This window comes from Macaca thibetana, chromosome 3, assembly GCF_024542745.1.
Source record: "Macaca thibetana thibetana isolate TM-01 chromosome 3, ASM2454274v1, whole genome shotgun sequence".
Lineage (NCBI taxonomy): Eukaryota > Metazoa > Chordata > Mammalia > Primates > Cercopithecidae > Macaca > Macaca thibetana.
This window is the reverse complement of record NC_065580.1, coordinates 72,040,977-72,066,537: the sequence shown is the minus strand read 5'-3', so window position 1 is coordinate 72,066,537 and position 25,561 is coordinate 72,040,977. Positions and strand designations below refer to the sequence as shown.

The 25,561-nt window shown below is 38.1% G+C and overlaps 1 protein-coding gene across 3 annotated transcripts in view; it reads left to right on the top strand.

The window, feature by feature from the left end:
* CDK6 (cyclin dependent kinase 6) overlaps positions 1-25,561 on the top strand; it is a 236,288-nt gene that overhangs the window by 198,974 nt on the left and 11,753 nt on the right. For all 3 annotated transcript variants that reach the window (XM_050785352.1, XM_050785354.1, XM_050785353.1), the window contains exons 6-7: positions 18,636-18,686; positions 24,020-24,155. In XM_050785352.1, the coding sequence (XP_050641309.1) occupies positions 18,636-18,686; positions 24,020-24,155 (187 nt within the window). The remainder of the gene's footprint in view (positions 1-18,635; positions 18,687-24,019; positions 24,156-25,561) is intronic.

Sequence of the window (25,561 nt, the reverse complement as noted above, 5' to 3'; positions counted from 1 at the left end):
AAGTAAGAAGATGCTCAAAAAATACGGGAACAGGGGCCGGGCGGTGGCTCAAGCCTGTAATCCCAGCACTTTGGGAGGCCGAGGCGGGTGGATCACGAGATCAGGAGATCAAGACCATCCTGGCTAACACGGTGAAACCCCGTCTCTACTAAAAATACAAAAAACTAGCCGGGCGAGGTGGCGGGCGCCTGTAGTCCCAGCTACTCAGGAGGCTGAGGCAGGAGAATGGCATGGACCCAGGAGGTGGAGCTTGCAGTGAGCTGAGATCGTGCCACTGCACTCCAGCCTGGGCGGCAGAGCGAGACTCCGTCTCAAAAAATATATATATATGGGAACACACCAGAAAGGCACAGAATTTAGCTTGAAGGAGCCACCAGACAAATATGAGACAATTTGGGTATCAAAATACATAATTATAGTAAAAGATTATAATCTCTTGAATAAAATTAAAATCCATGAGTCCATGCTGATATAAATAAAGTGAGATAAAGGGGAGCTTTGTCTTACAGTAGACTGACAACCAATAATAACAGAGTGAATGATGGAGTTAGAAAATCATCAGTGGATGATGCTAAAACTACTGAGTGGAAATTTGATCAGGAGATTTACATAGTGTCAGGTGGCTCTTTACAAGATACTTACTTTAAAATAAAACTAAGAGGAAAGAAAAATAAACCATAAACCAGTGATCAAGAGATGACCGTTACTAATGGTTTCATAATTATCTTTCAACTGTTTTTCCTATGCATTATAACATTTTAATTTTCTTATAAAATTAGATCACCCTTTTTTGTAATCTGCTTTTCTTATATAAAAATATATCTGGATCTTATTTATTTGTATTTAAATATTCCCTGGGCATATAGTAGGCGTGTAGTAAATATTGGTTGAGTGAATGAAATTTGCGTGACTTTAAGGAAAGCTGTGATGCACATTCGTATAAGTAAAGTTTTCTTCATTCTCATTATTACTCCTTTAGGACTAATTCCCAGAAGTGGAATAGTGATACAAAGCATATTCAAAACCCTGAGCCCTTTGATACATGGAGCAAAATTGCCCTCCAGAAATATTTTTCTATTTTATTTTCCCTCCAGGGGTGTATTAAATGAATGTCATTCAATACATTTTTAAGGCGGAAGATTGGGATTAAATGTGTGTGAAATACCCAGAGTAAGACCCAGAAGTCGTCAGTCAGGAAGTAGTAGTCATCCACATTCTCTTCTCTGTATCTGTAGGTTAGATTCTGTCAGGACCAAAAGCTGGGATTAGTAAGTTTTCAAAGCCTTCAGTCATAGAAAATGGAGTTTTTGTTGATACGGGAAGCTCCAAGTTGGGATAGACTCTTATTTTCATTAAGCTAGTCATATACCATATCATGTGCTATACAATCCTTCTTTTGTACCTATTGAAAAATCCTATCAACTGCGCTGGACCTGAAGTCTACTATGTCAAAGTAAATGATAAAGAGAAAAACCTGGTTCCTGTTTGTGATAGGCTAGCATTGAACATCACTGTTATCAACACAGAACCTCCATGAGGGCCCCCTTCCATTTGCACTTTGATGCTGGCTGCTTAGCACACTTAACACCAGCTGTTTCCAGTGCTGTTTCCAAAGGTGGGCAGAGCAAGGTGCAGGAAAATATACGTTCCATGGGCTAGCCAGGACCTGTGGCAACCCTTACCTCCTGACTTCAACCTCCCCCTAGTTGCAGCCAGGTGGTGTATTATCTCCTGATCTATACATTAAACATGTTATTAAGGAGAACCCAGAAGAAGATTTAGAGAGATAGATACCTTTGGATTCAAAAGATAAGCAGTCAGAAAAATTATACCATAATTTGGATTTGCTTATAGTTTCCTTTTTAACTTTCACTGACTAGCATGTTCTCAAGCGATGACAGTTGGGCTGATTGAGAGCCGTTAGTCAAATCCAGTAACAGTATTAATCTGTGGTTGGAAATGACTGTTAAAGTAAGTGCCAGGCTATTCAGTTGTGGTTTTTCTTCCAGCTTCCAATGGTGCCAGGCTTCCAGCAGGAGGAATAGAGGCTGTGGTAAAGGAAACCGTTGGTAAACGAAAGAAACCAGAAACTGTCACTACTCATAACAACCAAACAACAAAAAAATTTACAGGAAAGGAAGGGGAGACAAAGGAAATTGTTTAAAGTGGTTGAAGCCTGCACAGTCTGATGTGATCATTAGGCGTGAGGGTGCCTCAGCATGGTGGTGCCTAAGACACTGACTCCAATTTTCCAGTGAGAACAGGAAGGCTTTAAGCACCAAAGCCATGCTGTCCAGTAATACTGCTGAGCAAGAAAGCTTTTCTTGAAGGAAGAGAATAGCGTTTAATTGAGACTATTTTTGTCAGTCTCCTAACATGCTCCTCAGACCACTAATATGCAAAAGAACCTAAGGATCTGGTCACCAAGTTACATCCAAAGAGTTTACCCCATAGTCCTTTTTACTGCCTTTTGCAGAACAAATGTTTAATAATGTCGCTATTGTTCATTGGTTATCAGGAAATAACTCATTGTAACTGAGAAGTGCTTAGCAAAGAATCTATCTCATGTGTACTTTTTTTATTTCAAGAACTTTAAGGAAGCGGCTTTCTACATATGTTCACCAAAACTCCAAGATTTTTCTTTAATATTTTGAGAAAGTATTTTCAGTAAATCTGTATTCATTGAATGAAATATTAAGTGGATTCATAAAGAAGCAGGCAGTGTAAGTCCCAGGGTAACATCAGGGGAATCTCAATACAGTGTAGCTGAAGCATTTCATCACCCCTCAACAAGAAAATTGCTATTTTGCCAACTATTCTACCACATTGCAGTGTTTCTGAGATCTACATTTTTTTCGCATTTATTTCTAAAATCAAAATGTGAATTGCAGTCAATTGGTGATATATTAGATTTGATGAGATATGGTGGTTCTCCTTGAAAAGCAAAAGTTAGTAATTTTCAGCATATCATTGGCATCCAATGTTTGTTTAACTCTGGGGGGTCAAAAGACATCTTCAAGCGCTAATGAAGAAGACATATTTTATTTGTGGACATTTTTATTATAATTTAGTAGGTAAGTGATGTTCCTTCAAGGCATTCAAGGAACCCACTCTGGAATAAACTAAAGAGACTCTGAGTCTCAGAGTTAGTGTTGCCCACGAGGGTCACAGCCGGTCAATGGCAGAGCTGGACTGAGGTTCCTGCCCAGTCTGGAGGGTCAACATAGGGTGTGTTGTCCTGCTGCCTGTCAGAGCAGGCACAAAGCAACACTCAATGAGGCAGACCCCAATTTGCTCTGAAGCGTCCTTCTATCTGGGCATTGGCAGAATTCCCAAACGAGCGGGTAAAGGTACCAAAAAAGTTCAGCCTCAAATGAGTGGGTCAGTAAGACATGAGACAGTAAAACATTGTTCAGTTGTGGAACGTGGGATTGGTGTGGCAGAGTCACTCTGCTCCATGCTCAGCCTGCAGCCTCCTCCCTGGTATCGACGCCTTCCTACTTCCAAGGTTCATCTTTTGAAATACATCATTTATTTTAAAAATATACTGATGTTCGTAAAAATAATGCCAAAGATAGACTAAAAGTTTGTTTTTTATATCTTTTGGCAAATTTATGAATTTCCATATAAAGAAAATGAAAATGTCTTTTAAACTTTTTAGCACGCAAAACCACAGTAATCCAAAGTATACATTAGTTATGAGCTAAAATTATACCATCTGAAGGTGCATTTTATGAGCAATGCAGACAACATCTATTAACAAAATATACCAACATGTTATTTGTAATATGTTAAATACTTTTACTCATAATGCTTTATAAGCTTTAAAGGGCTGTACTTAATTAGATGAGATAAATGAACACAGTACAAACTTTCATTTTTTTTAATGCCTTCAGCAAGTGATCAAATTTTGAAATTTATCTCAACATTCTCTTTTTTCTGCTTCCCCAAAACATGGTAATCACCTTGTATGTATACCATTGGCCTTGTCGTTGGCTGTTATTGCATAGTAGATGTTAGAGTTTTTTAATTTTGATATTTGATCTTTACTTAACCTAAATCTCAGTTTCTCCCTTTGAAATGAGGATAATGATATTTACCTAGCAGAGTGTTATTAGGAGTAAATGAGACAACATATGTAAAACAAAGCAAAGCAGCCCCTTTCCCATAATAAGTGTTCAGTAAATTGCCTTTATTATTATTATTAGCTGATGATGTTGAAGAAAAGTTATTTACTCAACATTTTTAGGTCACACTGGTTTTTATCTACTTAATTTCTTAAAAATAATGATCTTCAGGTGAAAGTGTCTTACATATTTCCTTAAAATTCCTTCAGGATTTTAATCTAGCCAAAAGTGGTCAGAAGTTATTTTATAGTTTAAAAGAACCTAAATTTCATTTTCAAGGAAATTGTGTCCCTCAGTTATAATGCCAAGACTACCAGTGATGATCATGAAGTCTAAATGGTCAGTAATTATTCTTTATATTGGAAGTAGACATGACTAAATTGTTTTCTAAATTCAGAAGGAGTTTTTGAGTAAAACAGTCAGTTGCTGTTTAACCCGTAGGTCTATAAAACCTGACAGCCCTCTGTGGCCACATAGTCTTAAGTACATTATAGAAGAAATACCTCCTGAAGCTTTTTTTTTTTATGTCTACATATGCATCTCTTTCTAAAACCATAAGTGTAGCAACATATGGCTGTATTTTTAACAACTTTTATTGTGCTTTCATATTAAAGAGTAATACACTAGCAAAATTTTTGAAGTTTTCATTTAGGAAAACACAAGCAATCGGGCTAGGCTCAGTGGCTCACACACCTGTAATCCCAGCACTTTGAGACCGAGGTGGGCAGATCACCTGCGGTCAGGAGTTCGAGACCAGCCTGGCTAACATGGCAAAACCCTGTCTCTACTAAAAATACAAAAATTAGTCGGCATGGTGGCGCATACCTGTAATCCCAGCTGCTTGGGAGGCTGAGGCAGGAGAATCGCTTGAACCTGGGAGGCAGAAGTTGCAGTGAGCCAAGATTGTACCGCTGCACTCCAGCCTGGGCATTCCATCTCAGGGGGCAAAAAAGCACATTTCATAGATATTTTATCTTTTTTAACATATATGTTTACCAAAATGTAATTATTTCTTCCCGTACATGCTGTTTTTTATCAAATGCTGTTTCATTTCTTATGAGTGACATAAAACTTTTGCCAGTGATATTTTTCTCTTATAGTTGTAAAATCAAAAATATGACAGTTGTACCTCTCTAGAGAATGTATAATGCAAATGGATCTTATATATAATCATATCCCCTCAGCCTTCTCATTCTTGTAAGTTCATTTGCTTCATAAATAAGCTAAATAGTTTGTCCTGAAACCGGAAGTTGACCTTAATATTTGTGTTAACTGGGCGCAGTGGTGAACACCTGTAATCCCAGCACTTTGCGAGGCTAAGGCAGTGGATCACTTGAGCTCAGGAGTTCGAAACCAGCCTGGGCAACATGGCAAAACCCTATCTCTACAAAACAAACATTAGCCAGGCGTGGTGGCACACCCCTGTGGTCCCAGCTACTCAGGAGGCTGAGGTGGGTGAATGATGGAGCCTGGAAGGTGGAGGCTTCAGCAAGCTGAGATCACTTCACTGCACCCCAGCCTGGGCAACAGAATGAGACCGTGTCTCAAAAAATAGTAACAAATCGAAAAATATTTGCTACAACTTTTTTAAATCTGCTGTGATAGATTGCGTTTAAATACTTGATAAAATAGTATTGTTTAGAAATCATCATTAGCAAAACTGATTACAGCTCCTGCTCTTATCATGTCCCAGACTATGTCTAAGTTACAGAATCTCCTCAGCCATAGTCCTCACCTAAATAAGGAAACGCATTTATCCCCTTATTTGTCATTTTCCTAACTTCATCATATTTAAAGTTTTCTTGGTGATCTTTGTAAATAGCACAGAAGGGTATCATGGGTAAATTAAATCTAGAGATTTGGTCCGAAGATAGGACCAAAATAACAGCACTGAATTTTCCTTGCATATTTAGTCATAATGAAACAAGGAAAAGAAACCACAGGGCAGAGAAAAAGGAGAAGGTAATACAGTATTAAGCGAAAATAAATAACTTTGGAACGAGTAAGAATTTGTTCTATTTGTTCTTGATTGGTAGCCTTACTTTTACTGAGCAGGTTAATTTTATTTCTCAGCAGTTCTAACTGCTTTATTCACATGGTTTATTGTTTTGTGTTATTTTCATCCGTGATATGAAGTACGACAGAAGCTGTGATATCTGTTTTTTTTACAGATGAGCAGAGATTAAGTGGCCTGCCTGCACTCTGGGATTTATTTGTTAATCAGTTACAGAGCCAGCATTAAGAGCTGGATCTTCTGTCTCCTGGTCTATACTCCTTTCCATAACATGTGGTAAAGTGCTTCTCTCTTGTTCTAAAGAAATCTCTACAGGGGACCCAACACTGCCCTGATCTAGAAACAGCATTGTTACCTGACACGCTGGTTTGCCAGGATGACCATTCTTAAGTGTTTTAGGGAGCTAGGATTAATCTTTTTTTCCCAAGAGGAAGTAGCAATAAACTGTGCACCAAAAATAACGCTTCAGCTGCTAAATTCTGCTTAGTAGGTGGTTTCCCAAGGATGATCCAATGCAATGAGTCATCCCTCTGAGCACTTACTGCACATTATTTCTTTTTACTAATCTTCGGTGCTTTTGGTTGCATGTTTTTTAACCTTTAGAGCCCTCCTGGGAGGTTCAGAGTCTTCTCACTATGAATATAAAACAGACTCTACTACATCCCCCCACATGTCCCTCTTGTCCTTTGCTTCCTGCACTTTTCAAATCTAAGATAATCCCTCACTCAGGAGAATAGTCAGGATCATGTCCAAAGGTAAAAGATCAGCAGTAAGTTTCTCCAGAGTTAGCAGCAGCTCCATCTCATTCCCAGTATAAAAACCAAAAATGTAGATGGATGTAAATCAATGTGTGGAACTTGTATCAAGAAAACTATAAAACTTGATTGATAGACATAAAAATGACTTACCTAGATATAGAGAATATTTGATTATTAGAAAGATACTAAATATTCCATTTTCCTGAACAAGAGGATTGAATGGTTGTAAGGATATAAAATCTTTCCAAATTAATTCATAGGTTTATGCAACTCCAGTCAGAATTCCAGTGGAATTTCCTGAAATGCATTTGGAAAAGTTAAACTGGTGAAAATAGCCAAGAATTTTTTGTTACAAAAAAAAAAAGTTATGAAGAGAAACTCCTGCTACCAAGCACTAAAATACATTATACAATTACAATAATAAAAATAATGTGGTACCAGCAGAAGTGACAGACATTAATGGAACAGAATAGAGAATGAGACTTGAAACCCTAATTTAGGAAGTGATGCAACTTATCATAAATCACAAATCTGGGAGGACAGAACGGCATATGCAACAAATGAGAATAGGGTAATTGGTCAATTTCATGGGGGAAAAATGGTAACCTGATTAGATTATCACTGTTCCTTACCACAGAACAAATGACAGATGGCTTAAAGAGTTAAATATTAAAAGTGAAACCATAAAAGAATAAAGAAACTGTGAGAAGTATTTGTGACCCTGGAATGGAGATATATTTTCAAAGCATTAAAAAGTCACGAACAAAAATACTAATATATTTGATTATATAAAAACTGAAAACTTTTGTTCATCAGAAAATAAAAACACTGCCAAGTTAAAAAGCACATGATAGTCTTGGAGAAAATGAATGAATATGACAAAGGTGTAATATCCTTAATGAATAAAAGAGCTCTTAAAATTAATTGGGAAGCCACTAGCACACCCCACTGTAGCTACACTACATTCCTATCACAGTCTGTACATATCACAGTGCTAAATCATTGTATACTCATAATATAGTTCAGATGACACAGACAGTATTAGAAATTCAGATCTTATTTTCCATTCACATATTCTTTGTCCAAAGGCAGTTTAAGGAAACTAACACATTACATGATGCTATAAATACTTCAGAACAGTTTGTCCACATTGACACTTCCATTTCCTAAAATGAAACCCCTCGCTGGCCCACAGAGGGAGAAAAAAAAAGGCTAGCTTTGTTAACCAGTTTTATTTCAACAAGCACATCCACATGGTAAGAACTTCCTCTGATGAGTCATCCACAGTTGTCAAACACCAACTTTCCTTTGTTTGGCCCATGCAGAAATCAGGTCTGTGGAAGCACAGCTCCAGAGTCTGAATCATTTAATTGTGTTTTATTCATATCTGAATTTGCATCTGTCACAAACCCAATGTATCCACCGTGAAAAATTGCATCCTTCAAATATTACTGAACAAAAAATCCCTATTCAAATAGGTCTGTTCTGTCTAGATTGCCTGTGAAATTTCTGAGGAATGTTGTGGGCTCTGTTTCCTGTACCAAATTGTTGAGTTATCACACATCATTGGATTCTACCCAAAGTGTGCTGGATAGGCATATTATATTCAGACAGGATACCAGTTGTCTTTACCATTCACAAAGGAAAAAGAAAAGATTACTCCTGCTCCCTGTCATAAGATATAAACTAAGAGGTAGGTGAAAAATGTGTGTGTACCCATAGTTTTTTTAATGTGTCCATGATTCTTGTCTTCACCAAGGTTTGAGTTTTATTCAGTCATAGCTTTGTTATGCACTTTCTTGTCACCCTATACTTGTTCAAAACTAAGGACTATAGTCAAGACTCAGATCCTGCCCTGGGATATGGTGCCATCTTAGCTTGTTTGGAAAAAAAAAATCTTTAGAGATACCATCATATCCATTTGTATATAAAAAGAGAAAAAAATGGAAGCGATGCTGTGTATTTTATTTTCATCTATTTACTCTATTTTCCAAATTTTCTACAATGTATATGTATTTTATAATCAAAATAATCTGTTACTTTTTAAATTTTTTATTTTGAATTTTTGTGGCTACATAGTAGATATATATGGTGTATATGAGATGTTTTAATGCAGGCATGCAATCATTTGCTATTTTTGACAGTACCCATGATGTATCATTCAGCATATAAATTCAGTAAATAAGCTTTTTGAAAAAGTTAAACTTGCTGTTGGGCCAGTAAAATTTTATTCTGATAAAATAAATGCTAGCTTTTGTTGATTAATCATCACACTAAACTCTCAATACTAGACACTGGTAGACAACATCACTGACATTCAAGGGCCAGAGCCCTTATTTATATGTTGAGCACATTATAATTTTTTAAGGAAAAAATGAGAAAATCAGTCTTTCAGTGTTTGGACTATTTTTAACCAATGATTGAATCCAATTTGAGAATATTTTTAGATCATTTGTAATGCTCTATGACTGATACTTTTGGTTCCATTTTGAGCAAACCTTCTTTTTTTTAAAGAAGCCACTTCAGCCAACAGACACTTCCATTTCAGAAAAATGTCTAGTGATTATTTTCCCCCAAAGGCAACGTGAAAACCTTCAGCCTCAGAAAAATGTCATTTTGTTGACATCCGGCTGATGTCAATATTAGAGTTTTTGCAAGAGAAAGGTGTGTGAGCATAGAGGTGACGATAATTATATACTCAAAGATGCACCCACAACAGAGCCCATAAGACTGCCTTTGGCAAAAAAATGTTGTGTTGAAGACAAAACCAGTGGATTCAGAGGTTAAAAGTAAGAAGTGGTTTTGAGAGCCACATTTTGGTTACCATAATGTATGTAGTATGTGCTGTTGAAATGTCTCTATTAGACAGACTTACTTTTGTATTTTCTAATTTTTATTCCTTGTGTCAATATTGTTTTGAAGTCAGCCTATCATGAGAGAAAACTTGATTCACTTAGCTAGTTCGTTTTCAGAGGTGTGTGTTACTGATTAATGTAGCACTCTCTCTTGTTACACCTACATAGCACTTGAGAATCATTCTCAACCCAGCTTACAGCCTATCACTACCAACCAAATTGGATGAAATCTCCTTGTCATCCTATATGTGTAGGTAGCTCCCCGCCAGTGACCCCCTAGTTGTGGTTGCCTCCTTAGATCCAGCACTTCCTGCAGACTATTAATTTAACACTGTGGACCTAACCATAGGCAATGCTCTTTCCCTGCCAAAGAGGCAAGATGCGTACAGTTTTACAAGGTCATTTACTGAGAGAGAGAAATAACATCTTGAATTGTGGTATGAAGAGGGGACTGCCCCCGGTCTAGTCCCTTATTACACAGTAGCAGCAAGTTGTTAGGAAAAAATAGAATAAAACCTGTCTGTCTGGACCACTTTCATTCTGATTGTTTTGAGGTATGCTTATTTGATTTTTTTAAACAGCCTACCCCACTGAAATAACAAAGAACTTAATTTTTTTAAAAAATTCTGTCTTCTACAGCCTCTTGTTCTGAGTCTCTTGGATTGGGTGACCAACCATCCCGGTTTGCCTGGGACAGAGAGGTTTCCCAGGACACAGCATTTTCAGTACTGAAACTGGGACAATCTTGGGCAAACTGGGCTCGTTGGTTACCCGATTCCTGGGCCCTCTCCTACCCAAATGACCAGGTATTGAAGAACAACAGTGCTAAGGTTCCCACTCATGAACGAATTCCCTGGTAAAGCTTTGCCTTCTTTCCCAGGAAGGCACAGTATAAAGCAAGACTAGGAGTTGTGAGACAGAATAAGTTTATTACGGGGTATGGTGAGGTTCTAATTTGGTTGAGTGATATCTGTAGTTCAGAGTTCTGCTGCAGCATGAAGGCAATTGATAAGCCCTGAGCGCAGTTAATAATCAAAGTCTCACTAATTAATCAATGGCACTAATGTTGCCAGGTGTCCCTGATCGTGTCTAATCTTCTATTCTGTCTCCACACCACACCATCACCTTTGCTCCAAATGACCTCCCAGCATGTTGTCATTAAAGTGTTTCAATGCTAAGCCCAATTTAAAGTATAGTGAGTATTATAGCTAGAATTTCCACAAGGGAGCAGGAGGGTTATCCAAGCTCTGTGGTTATATGAAGAGACAGAAGACAGTATTCCCCGGAGTGTTGAGCCTGCGATATCTGACTATTAAAGAAGCCCAGGGGGACAGGGGTGATTCCATGGGGGCACCATATCCTTGACTTGCCTCCAATTTGTTAATAACACTAATATAAAGTCTTTATCCTTGCAAATTGTAGCTTCCTAAGTTTGACTCAGATTTATTTTCCTCTTCCTAAAACTTTCTTTCAGTTGCAAAGTTATTCAGTACTTGCTAGTCGCCTAACTTCACAGTTAGATTGAGAATTAAAATGCAATAATGTTTTAGGAACCCAGCCCTTAGAAAGTGCTAAATATATCATCGTTTCTTTCCCAGCCTTAACAATCCCCCTGAACAGTGTGATTGGAGAGCAAGAGATAAGGGAGGCTTTGGAAGGGAAATAAATAAATAAATAAATCATGTAATTTGGCAAGAAAAAATATCCAAAAGTATATAAAATGAAGAGTTGGATCCTAGTCACAGAAAGACAAACCACATTCATTGCTGCTATAGTGGGCAAGGATGTGCCAGCCCAGCTTTTTAATTTTAAAATTATGGAAGGTATATTGTATTCAGTAATAGGAGGAAGGATGTGTTACTGACTGAATGTTTGTGTCCCTTCCAAAATTCTTACGTTGAAGCCCTAACCCCCATTGTGATGCTATTTGGAGATGGGGCTTCTGGGAGATTATTAGGGTTAAATGAGGTCATGAGGATGGGACTCCCATGATTGGATTAGTGCCATTATAAGAAGAGACACCGAAGAGCATGCCCTCTCTCTAGCCACATGAGTACATAGCAAGAAAGCAGGTACAAGCCAGGAAGAGGGATCTTACCAGAAGCCTAAATTGTTGAGTTACCATGCTGGCACCCTGATCTCAGGCTTTCCACCATCCAGACCCACAAGAAAATTAATTTCTGTTGTTTAAGCCACCCAGATTGCAGTACTCTGTTATTGCAGCCTGAGCAGACTAAGGCAGGAAGAGATGACATGGGGAAAATAGAAATGAAATTCTTTGAATATTTAAGAGAAATAATTATTTCTTGCAAATGGGAGATACTCATTCAATTTTTGTCAGTGATTAGAGATGACTTTTTCATCTCAATGACCACTTAGTCTTATTTTAGTCATATGTAAAATTGACTCAGTAAATATATTAATTTATGAGTTTTGTAATGTTTCAGAAATCTGAAGTAGTTTGGTGAGTTCTAGTTTAATTTTGATCCTCAATTTTGAGTTGAAAAATGGTAGGGTTTGTCTCTCTGCTCGCCCTCTCTTTCTTTCTCTCCCTCTCTCTCTAGAGGAAGTTACTCATAGTCTAGTAAATATGAGCCCTCTGTGGATAAATAAATTATTCACATCTGGTAACAAGGAAAAATTAATTCAGCTATTTATTTTTAAGGAAATTACCAGACTCATAGTCCCTCCTATGGACAGTGATGCCAGCACACACTCTAACTTGTGTTAGAGACACAAGTCTTTCCTCTAAGTGGCACCTCCCTTGCCTGGCAGAGGTTTTTTCCTATCAGTCTCAGTCTCTGTGACGGAACTTCGTCTCAGATTCTTCTTTCTGCCACAGTCTTTCCTTCTCATTACTTGGGCTTTAAATTGTTTTTTTCTGTGCTGTTTCCTACCAGCTCTTCTCCCTTTCTGGACCAGTTTTACTTCTTCAAGTGCGTCTTTCCCCTCCCCACCCTCCTTAATCCTATACTGTTTTGCCTTTGCTACACTTTTTTTCAACACTTCTCTTTCTTTGTCTTCCAAGGAGACCATCCCTAGCCTGCATACCTGGCTGAAGCAAGCACTGGAGGGCAAAGTTCCTATCCTGCTTGCCTCTTGCTGCTTCTGTGAAGGTTTTCGCAAGGTTTTGGATATAGGAGAATAATTGTCAGCCAGCCCCAGTTTTTAAATACACATTATTTGCAGGCAGATATTGTCTGGTGCCACAGACAGATTAAAGCATAAACAGATACAACAATATAAATTGGATTTGGAGTTGGCTCTTGGTGTGTATACATCTAATCATATATACGTATCTCTGCAGATACACGTGCTTGCACTTGAGTTACCCAGAGATGAACCAAGGAAGTGAATTTTGAGACAGGAGGAGCTGAAGTTGAAGGAAAGAAGGGACAGAAATCCTTCTTGCAGAGAGGAGCAATAACCACTCAGCATGTATTAATTGAGTTCCAATTATAGCCAAACTGGGCAGTAAATTAAGTACTCTGAATACAGAATCAAGTAAGGGTTGGCCCTGTCCTCAGAGAACTTCCAGTTTGTGTGTAGAGACCAACAGGTAAACAAGTATAATAGAGTGCATTAGTATTAAAGTAGGGAATGAAGAGGTGAGATGAACAGATCATATACATTCAGTATGTGGCAAGAGGCAATGTTGTCGGGTTTTTTCCTTCTGATTTTAAAACTAATTAACACTCATAAAATGCAGTATAGAAAAGTAGAGGGCGGGTGCAGTGGCTCAAGCCTGTAATCTCAGCACTCTGGGAGGCCGAGACGGGCGGATCACGAGGTCAGGAGATCAAGACCATCCTGGCTAATACGGTGAAACCCCGTCTCTACTAAAAAAATACAAAAAACTAGCCGGGCGAGGTGGCGGGCGCCTGTAGTCCCAGCTACTTGGGAGGCTGAGGCAGGAGAATGGTGTAAACCCGGGAGACGGAGCTTGCAGTGAGCTGAGATCCGGCCACTGCACTCCAACCCGGGCGACAGAGCGAGACTCCATCTCACAAAAATAAAAAAAAGAAAAGTAGAAAAATGCAGAAAATAAATCATTCATCATCTCACCATCCAAAGTGAAGCATAAGATAATAGTTTCATACCAGTGCCTGTTTTTTTTTTTTTGGCATGCATGCATAAACATTTTTGGTTTATTATTTAACCCCAATCTGGTAAATCAGGTGTTTGGAAAGATTCAGATCATAACAATAGATTATCAAAACTTGTGGAGCACATGTCTCCAGACAAGTACTTGATTGAATATATGGTAAAATGTTTGTCACTGTACTTTAATACCATGTGCTTAAGCCTTTCATATATGTAGACCTAACAGTTTTCCTAGCAGTTTTTTTTTTATTTATTTTTGTGTGTGTGTGGATGGGTTCCAAATTCTTAGCAGTTTTTTTACCCTCCTCCTGAATCTGTAATGTTTGCTTGGAACTATAATTTCTTAACCACCTTTTTTAACAGATCTATCAAAATATAATTGATGAAACCACACAATTCACCAATATAAATAGTACAATTCAGTGTTTTTTTTTCAGTTTAGCGTATTCACAGAGTTGTGCCACTATCACCACAATCAATTTTAGAACATTTTTATCCCCCCAGAAAGAAACACGATACCCATTAGCAATCTGTCTTGGTCAGCTTGGGTTGCTAACAAAATACCATGAACTGGATTGGCTTATAAACAACAAAAAGTTATTCCTCATAGTTCTGGAGGCTGGGAAGTCCAAGATCAGAGCCAGTATCTGGAGAGGGTTCATTTCCTCGTTCATTGATGATCATCATCTTGCTGTGTCTTCATATGACAAAAGGGACAAGGGAGCCTTCCAGGGTCTCTGTTATAAGGGCACTAATCCCTCTCTTGACATAATTACCTCCCAAAGGCCCCCAGTTCCTAATGCCATCACCTTAGGGATTAAGATTTCAACACAGGAAATTTTCAGGGGAATAGACCTTCAGTCTGCTTACAGTCAGTTCCCTCAAATCCCCTAGTCCCAGGCAACAACCAGTCTACTTTCTGATCCTATAAATTTACATTGTCTATATAAATGGAATCATATTATGTGTGGTCGTTTGTGACTGGCTGCTTTTACTGAGCATAATGGTTTCAAGGGTCCCCCATGTTGTCTCAGTACTTCATTCTTTTTATGACTCACTGATATTCCTTTATAAGTCCATACCACATTCTGTTTATCCATTTATCAGTTGATGGACATTTGGATTGTTGCCACTTTTTGGCTATTATGAATAATGCTGCTATGAACATTCATGTACAAGTTTTTATGTGAACCTGCATGTTAATGCTCTTGGGTATATACAGTTAGGTATGCCTAACTACCTTTTTTGCAGATTATTCATTCCCAAATTTCGGTGAAATGTTTTATATAATTTTATTATAAAAGGAAAATATTTAAAACTAAGTCAATTACCTTCTAATCTCCTCTCCCCACCACCTCCATCTATCTCATTCTGCCAGTCTTTACTAATAATATAATACAAACTTAAAATCATGCTTCTCCTTTCAAATCATGTTCAGACTTCCATCAAGTTCTGATCATCTTCTTCTAAATGTCTTTGCATCTCTAGCCATTTCCTTGTCCCACCTAGTTGAGGCCCTTGTCGTCTTACTTGTACAGTGACTTCCCAGTGGACCTCCTTGGCTTGGTTTCCATCCCCTCTTACTGACTCAGTAAACCCCTGCCAAATTAGTCTTTCTAAAACACTTCTTCTGTATTGCTGTTCATTGAAGTCAGACAGATCAGCTTAGCCACATACTCATCTGTGTTTCCTTAGATGTTACTTTACTTCTCCTCTGTAAAAGAAAGTTAATCAAACCACCTCCTAACATTCTATTAAGATGAAATGATGACCGCGACTTCTGTCTCCCACTGGTAAAATGAGGTAAACTTCTACTCAGTGATTCTGCATCTGTATATCTTATCTCCTTGTCTCCTATTATTAATGTATAAATACATATTATATGTATATCATATGACTATTACATTATATATATTACATACATTATAATTATATACTTTAAAATATAATTTATATTTTATATATATGTATTTCTTAGTATCTCCCAGCACCGATTACAGCCATATGTACTTAGTGGGTGATCAGTCAATTAGTGTGTACTAAGTAGATCAGTTAATTGATTTTCTGCTTAATCCAGTTATTTGAATAGGTGGTAATTGCAAGGTGATAAGTTAACAATTTTAACTTAACTGATAACAACTCTAGAATGGAATATGGGAATGAGTATAAAATAATAGATATTATCCAGTAATATTTTTGAAAGATCACTTTATGAACATGGAAAATTCCTCCACTAATCAAGAAAAATAGCCGTCAAGGCATAGCTGCAGGTCAAATACAGGTTACAAAGGTGTTCTATAGGTTAACCCATGACTTCCTTGTCTTTTGAGTACAATGAAAGTATTGTAACTAAATGAAATCTTTCATCCCCCATTATGCATGAATCATTTCCTTTCTATAACAGACATACCAGTATCCGCTTCTCATCTGTTAAAAAAACACACCCAACTTCTAAATGTTGTTTGCCACTGTTACTGAGATTACAAATGATACTATGCATTTTTTTACTTGTTTGTTTAAAAAGGCATATAATCTGAAACTTAGTCCCCTTGGTAATTTGACCTGAGAAAATTTATCTCACTGATAGGCTTGAATACTTAGTGAGGGTTTGTGTGTGTGTGTGTGTGTGTGTGTGTGTGTGTGTGTGTGTGTGTGTGTTTAGTTACCACTTAATTGTAACTCTGCTATAAGCTGGGCATTCTAGTAGCTGAGATATATTCATAATCTCACTTAGTTGATCCTATGAGGTAAGTGTCATTATCTCCATTTTACAAATGAAGCAACTAAGTCAAAGAAATTAAGAGACTTTCCTAAGATCATATAGGAAGAAACAGCTAAATAGAGATTCACTCCCAGGACAGTCCATCACCAAATAGGCCCTTTCCCCAATCAAAAAAATTTCTTGAAAAATCAGCATGTTAACTAAAAAGAAATAAAAGGAGAGGGGAATATCGTGCCCTTAATTAAATCATGTAACATCTCCAATAGTCAGTTTCCTCATCTGAAAATAGGGATGATTATACTACTACATTTCTCCTGGAATTTTTGTGAGAATTAAGTGAGATTATGTTTGGGGCACTTGGCACTAGGCCAGATACAACATTCATGCTCAATAAATTATAGTTGTTAAGATTCCATTTTTTGCCTTTTTTTGGAAGTTTTAGAAAAAATTTGGACTTCTCACCTTGTCATCTTCTAAGACCTGTCAAGATGTGTTTTAGAACCCAACTGCATGATTCTTTATGAATTTGGCTGCATTAGTGATGTGCGGGTGGCTTATATTAGTTTTATAGGACTGCCACAACAGACTGGATTGCTTAAACAACAAAAGCTTATTTTCTCATAGTTCTGGAGGCTGGAAGTCCAAGATGAAGGTGTCAGCAGGTTTAGTTTCTTCTGAGGGCTCTCTTTTAGGCTTACCTTCTCATGGTTCTCACATGTTTATTTCTCTGTGTGCATGTGCACCCCAATATCTCTTTGTGTCCAAATGGCTTCTTCTCAAGGAAAACAGTCAGATCGGATTAGGGCCCACCCTGTCTTATTTTACTTACTTGTTTAAAGGTTCTATATCCAAATACAGTTAAATTCAGAGATCTTGGGAGTTGGGCTTCAACATGAATTTGGGGGAAAAAAAATTCAGCCCATCATCTTGCCATAAGTAAATTCTTTTCCACTGCATTTGGAAATAATTATTTTCAGGAATAGTAACATGAATAGAAAGTATGGTTGAGAAACACTAAGGTGTATTCTAACCACTGAAATGCTATGACTGCAGGATTCTCCATATATGGCCATATATAGTGAGTTCATTTATTGTGCACAGAAAATATTTAAGAATTCAAGATTAAGGCTCTATAATTTGATATATAATATAAAAAGAAATATCACACCTGATAATAGACTACAAATATTTTTAATACATTAGTGTTGAAAATTATCTGTTTATGGCATTTGTTGAGGAAGGAATTAGGAACGTTTACTTGTACCATAGGTGTATGCAAAATCAAATCAAATGTTTAGTAACTGCATCTGTCAGAGTAAAGCTGTATGGCAGGGATTTATAGGGAAACCTAGAGAAGTCTCCTCCCTCAAGGGGCTACTTGCTCTTCTTAGGGAAATGCCAGAAATGTCACAAAATGACCTTTTTAAATTGCCAGTTAAATGCTCAGTGTAGTCAAGGAAGGCTGTGTGTTCGAAGCAGACACAATTGCTTCTAAAGCCCAGAGTTAAGATTTAGAACGTGTAATAGTTAGCTGCCATAATATTGGAAGGAAGAAAAGTGGTATAATTAGAAATATAGACCCAGAGATGGTTCACTGCAGCATTGAGGACAAATGAAAGGAGAGAGACCCATGAGGAAATACTCTGATAGCAGAGTAGTATGGAAAGAGTGCTCTGAGAAATTTCAAAGAATTCTACCTATTTATAGTTCGAGACTTGGATGGTAATATGTTCCACCTTGTCACGAAGTTAAGCAGATCTTTGAAACCTGGAACTGAATTTGATGGTAGCACTGTTGTTACAATGACTGCAAATAGAATGCCCGTGATTGTAAAACATGGAATTCATCTACCACCAGGTATTCATGAGAGATCCTTACCCATAAGTGAAATGCAGGGAAAACCTTCACTTACCAAAGGAAAAATGTCTCCATTATTTCACTTCTTCCCAACTCATAAAGAATATTTTGCTTCCTGTTAAACAATGATAATGGCAAATATGATTGAAATGTAATCTGAGAACATTTCTTGTTTAAAATGTGTGTTTATTCTTTTAGGCCTCTTTTTCGTGGAAGTTCAGATGTCGATCAACTAGGAAAAATCTTGGAGTAAGTAATAACTGTAATTTTACATCAGTGTCTATAGCATTAAAACATTTACAGTGACTTTCCTTTGACATGCATATCAAGTGTTTATCTCTTGTCTTTCTTACTTCAAGCAGCTGCTGCAGACAGTGTTACTATTTGTGTGGTGAGTGGAGACATGGTAGAAGTGCCGTTTTATGCAGAGCCCTAACTGCTCTGCTCTGGAAGCTTGTATGTTGCTTGTGTGGATCTTTTTGCTGCTCCTCTTTCTTCATGTGGCTGAGCTCCAGTTCTTTAGTTCAAATACATTCTCTGCTTGTGGTCATTTCAAATGCACCCACCATCAGAGATGGGATGCCTGGTGGCAAAGTACCCATCCTTGTCCAGTGAGCTTCGTGTCCCCATTGAGTATCCTTGGTCACCCAGGTTGGTTCTGCGTTGTTTTGTTTTGTTTTCCTGGGCGAAGGATGGTATGCTACACATCTCATTTTTCTTCAGAGCACCAAAACAGAAAATGAGAACCCTGAGTCTTTGGCAAAATAACTCTGCAACTTTGAGAAAGTCATGTAACACACCCCATGAAGGGCTTACACAGTGCCTGGCACATAGTAAGTGCTTTAAAAGTTATCTATTACTGTTGTTATTAGAATTCATCATTGGTGGCAGGCGCCTGTAGTCCCAGCTACTCGGGAGGCTGAGGCAGGAGAATGACGTAAACCCGGGAGGCAGAGCTTGCAGTGAGCCAAGATCGCGCCACTGCACTCCAGCCTGGGGGACAGAGCGAGACTCTGTCTCAAAAAAAAAAAGAATTCATCATTAATTATTTAACCTTTTGGTTCCTTAACTTCATCTGAGAAATGAAATTCTGACTTAAATTCTCTATAAGATCCTTTCTTGTGCTCAAATTCTTGGGTTTCAGTTACATAGCTCCTTAATGATTTACATAGTTTCATTCATGTCTGCATGTTCATGCATGTGAGGGCACGTATGTATTCATGTTTCTAGAATGTAACTGGGGCGCTTCTTCTCACAAAGCATGCAGTGTGGCATCGTTTTTTGAGTTTTTGGGTTTGCAAGGCCCGTCCGAATTGGAGTGGAGTAGGAAGAAAGTGGGAGTTCTAGACGAAAAATAGCCCTGATCTTTGGTCTGTGACATTTTATAGGAATCCCAGTGATTTTTATGAAATTCGAAGTCTGTAAGACTGCAAAAAAAAGCACCCCTAAAGAATAGATTTTCATACCAGCACTGTCTACTCAAGCATGACTACTTAAAACAGTTAATAAAACTGGAACCTGATGTTGTGCTTTTAGTGACTGGAAGCAGCTAGACCTCTGTTAGTGCCAGTGCCACTGCTGAGTCAGAACATAGTAGCTTAAGGCCTGAATAACATTTGCTAGTTTTTTATGCCTGTGGGCTTCCTGGGTCCAGGGCAGCTGATGATACTGCTCCTACTACTGACCACTCCATATACTAGATAAATTCAACACAAAGCCTTCATGTTACCCCTGCTTCTGAATGGCAAGTTCTTAAATCAGTCAATGATGAACTCCCATCTATTTTCCCCATGACTGTTGAATATATTTTGTGTGCATGTGATCTTAAAGAGGAAACTGGGGAAATCAGACATACTAATGACCTTCTGTTAAAAGGAAAGAGAATCTTGACTGAAGTCAGCTTGCCAGGCCTTGAAGGTCATCACCTTCTTTCCCTTATTTATACTCCCTGACAGTTGTGTCTACCTCCAGCACTGATGTCTGCAATCTTGTTAACATTCTTAGTACTCCCTTAGTACATGAAGCCAGTGAAATGGACCAGAAGGAACATTTGACCAGCATATTTGACCTGCTTCCAAGGAAAAGCCAGTTCTACTTTTGGCAAAGTCCTGACAATCGTAGGTTGCCAACAGAAAAGAAGCTGTAGAGTTCTATGGTTTGTGCCTTTAGATTTTACTCTGTGGTTTCTGGCATTGTTTCATCAAAATTATGTTCTGTTTCCTCTGAATGGATTACCTTGCCGGAGAAGAGGGACAATGCTGCACCCTAGTGTCACTGCCGAAGTACTTGAAAAAATGTTTCTGTCTCCACCATCACTGCCATTTATAGATTTTGTGCCCTGTCAGGCTTGCCAGTATAAATGTCAACTTTTAAGGCTTATATTCAGCTGTCCAAATAGTGGAATTAAATGCAAGCATTTTTTAATGGTCCTATCAGAATTTCACAACACATGTATATGGGCCATAAAAGTTCATATTGAACATGAAACTGAATTTTTTTTTTAAGGAAAGCCATATTCACATCCTCTTTTTTTTTTCTTTGGAGACAAGCTCTTGCCCTGTTGTCCCGGCTGGAGTGCAGTGGCATGATCTTGGCTCACGATCTTGGCCTCCCGAGCTCAAGTAATTCTCCTGTCTAAGCCTCCCAAGTAGCTGGGACTACAGGCACAGGACACCACGCCCAGCTAATGTTTATATTTTTTATAGAGACGGGGTCTCACCATGTTGCCCAGGCTGGTCTTGAACTCCTGGGCTCAAGTGGTCCACTTGTCTCAGCCTTCCAAAATGCTGGGATTACAGCCACCCCACCTGGCCCATGTTCACATACTGTTAAAGGGAAGAACATTTCTGTGTTTAGGAAGATTTAAGCCTTCAAGTAATAGCAAGTATTAAAAGTGAAACAATAGTTTTAGCCTGTGACATCTTAGAGCATTTTAAAAAACAATGTCATAGCTAAATGAAAATAAAATACTGGAATAGAGAGAAGAGAACTCACTCTGGGCTCTGTGAATGAGCACGCTATCTGTGACTTTGGCAGTTCATTTTATGTCTCATTTTCAGTTTCCCCATCTATAAGATGAGACTAATAACACCTGACTTATATGTCTTAGGAGATTGTTACAGGAATCAGAGGAGGTGATAGACTTAAAGTTATATATATATAAATTGTTATGTGTTTGTTTAAAATTTTATATAAAATTATATAAAGTTATGTGTACATGTACATGCATACATACAGAGACGTGCTGTTTCTCTGAAGGCTTTTGGCATTCAGCTGATCATATACTTGCAAGATTTAACTCAATGTAGATATATTCAAAGCTACAAATAAAAACATTTTAAATATTTCTAGGAGTTATTAATGTAATCAATTTCTAGGTGACTGGTGAACATACACAAAAATATTGATATACATAGACCTGAAAACTAAAAAAGAATGAAAGGAAATTTTAAAAGATCTCTAACAAACATTCTTCATTCCCTCCTCTGCCCTGTCCCATTGTATCCAGACACTTACTTACACATGCATTTCTTTTCATAATTAATAGTGGTATTTTTGGTTTTTTTTTTTTTAACTTCTATTGTAGGCTTTACTATTGAACAAATCTATATATTGTTCATTGTTATTTCTGTTTATTGGTTCTAGTAAATATGTCCATTAATCTTCCTTTGCCTCAATAATGTAGCTCTCTCAGTATGCCTGATAGAGGCAGAATTACAGTGTCTTTCCCCAGACACCCAGGCAGAGAAGCCGTGATGACAGGGGTATCTTCCCAGCTGAAGTCTGTGGCCTGGGCTCTGTGTAGGTGAGGGAAGGGGACATAAAGTGCTACAGATCTTGGGACGTGTACCACATCTTCCTGAAATCTGGAAGTATATTCATAAGAACACCTCTTCGTGGGCTTCAGTCCCAGCAAGTATAGGCCAAGCAGAAGACCCTAATTTCTAACTGTAGTTAAAATTATTTGGTCCAGGCCAGGCACAGTGGCTCACACCTGTAATCCCAGCACTTTGGGAGGCCGAGGTGGGCGGATCATGAGGTCAGGAGATTGAGACCATCCTGGCTGACACGGTAAAACCCCGTCTCTACTAAAAACACAAAAAATTAGTCAGGTGTGGTGGCGGGCGCCTGTAGTCCCGGCTACTCAGGAGGCTGAGGCAGGAGAATGGCGTGAACACGGGAAGTGGAGCTTGCAGTGAGCCGAGATTGTGCCACTGCACTCCAGGCTGGGCGGCAGAGCGAGACTCCATCTCAAAAAAAAAAAAAAAAAAAAAAAAACAAAAAAAAAAAAAAAACATTATTTGGTCCAGTATTTGAATAGCTATATAACCCGTCCACTAAACTATGATTTTATTTTTAGTTCAGAGTTATACAGTCTGTATGGGAAAGAAGTCCCTGCATCCTCTGATTTTCTCTGTTCAAACCTGCTTATGACCTATATGTGAACTATAAATAATGTCTATACAATATATAAGTTATGTAAGTCCATTGACCTATTAATATTTTTAAAGAATATTAAGTTATACATAAATAGGATATAAGCAGTTCATATTTTAAGTGCGATAGTGATGTATTTCCTATGCATCTTGGATGAATAACAACATTTTCTAACTATAATAATAATAGACAATGTATTGATTGATATTGACTGTGTGTAATGTGTATCAGGTGCTGTGCTATATACTTTAAATTATAAATTTATATATTACTATAAATTTAAATAAAGTATAACTGATCCTCATTACAACTGTAAGTTATTATCATTGTATACATAAAGACACTAAGGGTCATAGATGTTAAGTAATTTGTCCTTACCTGCCAGTAAGTGGCAGGTGCAGGATTTGAACCCAAGCCTGCCTATTTCCAAAGCCTGTGCTTTTTATCACTTACTGTTCTTTCCACATTTCTGATCCCAGAATGGTTTTCAGGGGAAATATAAATAATAGTCTTTTAATTTACTGTTTGCTCACTTTGGAATACCACAGACCTCCTTTTATAAAATCGTGTTTGAATAATGCAGGACTAACAAACGTTTTAGCGTCATTTTTCCTTCTGATTCTAATGTATATATTTAATATTTAGGGAATTACTCTTTAACCAAAAATGCAACCAAATTGATATGTTAATAAACCATGTTGGATGAGCATCATAAAAATCATGCCAATACTGGGACGTTCGATCAAAACACAGAAAGCATTCTTGGACATTAAGAAATGTATATACTAGTATGGGTCTCCTCTGAATACAATAAGTCCTGCTTTGTCACTAAGTCAGGGCTTACTGCCTGGCAATATATTTTCTATTTCTACATCACCCCTTACATTTAGTGTCTGCTACCAGAGCAATCTCTTATCTCCTCCCAGTGAATTTTACAATTCTTCTGTGAGATTACCCTCTACCCCATGACACCATATTGCGGTAGGACAGAGATAAACAGAGACCCTGCCAGTCATAAAGTGAAGGTCTCCTGGGACTGTCTCCCCCATGCCTCCCCCTTAGATTTTGCCTTTCTCTGGAAATTGATAAGAAAACAGCTTCTGCATAGCAGCTAATGTTCATGTCTATGTGTGGTTCTTTTGTAGCGTAATTGGACTCCCAGGAGAAGAAGACTGGCCTAGAGATGTTGCCCTTCCCAGGCAGGCTTTTCATTCAAAATCTGCCCAACCAATTGAGAAGTTCGTAACAGATATCGATGAACTAGGCAAAGACCTACTTCTGGTAAGTTTTTGTGATGTCAAACTGGTCTGCACTGTGCCAGTGAGACACCTGCCCTACCCAGACTGGGTGGTAGTCACAAATATCAGTTCAGTAGCTGCTATCGGCATCACGTGCCACAGCCACGTGGGGCAGGAGGCGACAGTCCCTCCAGAGGTTTCATTTTCACACTTGTAGCAGCTGGTGGCTTTTGATTCTGGAATGTCTTTCTGATCCACATTTTTTTAAATCTGCCATCTTTGAATGTTTATTTCAATGCAGCTTTAGAAGCCTCTCAATTCACTTTGACATATGTTTATTTAGAAGTAAATATTATGTTTCCTTGCTTACGGTTTCATGCTACTTTAAGTAATTTGTCATTTTAATGTGCCTTTTGTTAAATATCCACAACTTTGGGGAGATGTTTTTCCAAAAGAACTATATAGCAATACTTCTTCTAGTTGCTAATTTATTTAATAAGTATTTAGTGTGCCAGGCACATATAAAATACCTCGCTGAAAATAAGGACTTCTGTGCTCTGTTTGAGACTCATAATACTCGACCATATACTTAATTTTCTATACCTGGAGGCCGGAACAATAGGTGGAAAAGTGTACCTGTTGGGCTGTTCTTGATGTCTGAAACCCAATGAGTAATGAGTGTATCCTTTACCTCCTGAATCAACAGCCTTTGATATCTGCTTCTGCCCATGGGTGAAGCACAGGTCTTCTCCATGTGTCTCATTCTGGGGCCCATGCCAGAGAGGCAGCAGCTCCCTGGGGCATGTTTTTCTCATGATAGAAGGTGGATGTTCCAAAAGGGCAAGCAGAAATATACAACACCCCTGAAGGTCCATACTTGGAAGAAGTACCCACCACTCTGCCCATGTTCCATTGGCCAAAGCAAGTTCCATACCTAAGGCCAACTTGAATGGAGGAAAGAATGCTCCCCGTACGGTGAGAGGGGAGAGAAAAGAGGGAATGTACTAAAAGTTATCCGATCTACCATAGTATCTAACTCTTGACTAAGTTGTGATTCCAGAAGCTCATTTTATGAGTAAACTATTTGGCAATTAAACTAAATTTTCTTGCAGAAACAATATTATTAACACAAGGTTTTTTAATTAATTCTCAACCCGGCAACCTTGTTCCTAAAGTAGAGCAATAATAGAACTTAAACACCTGTTTTTAACCGTATTTCTATAGGACAAAGTGTATTAAGACTTCCAACTTGAGATTCTCCTGCACCCCCACATTTGGCTAAGTCGTTCTCCTTCTCTCCACCCTCCTCCCAGCTTTAAGCCATCAATGTAGCTGTGAGGAAAGGGCTTCCTCTCACATAATCCTCTAGAGACACGTCTCTGTATCGTGAACGTATTCCCACAGCTCTTTTCTCTTCTTTCCTATGTCCTGGAGATTAAATTAGCTGCT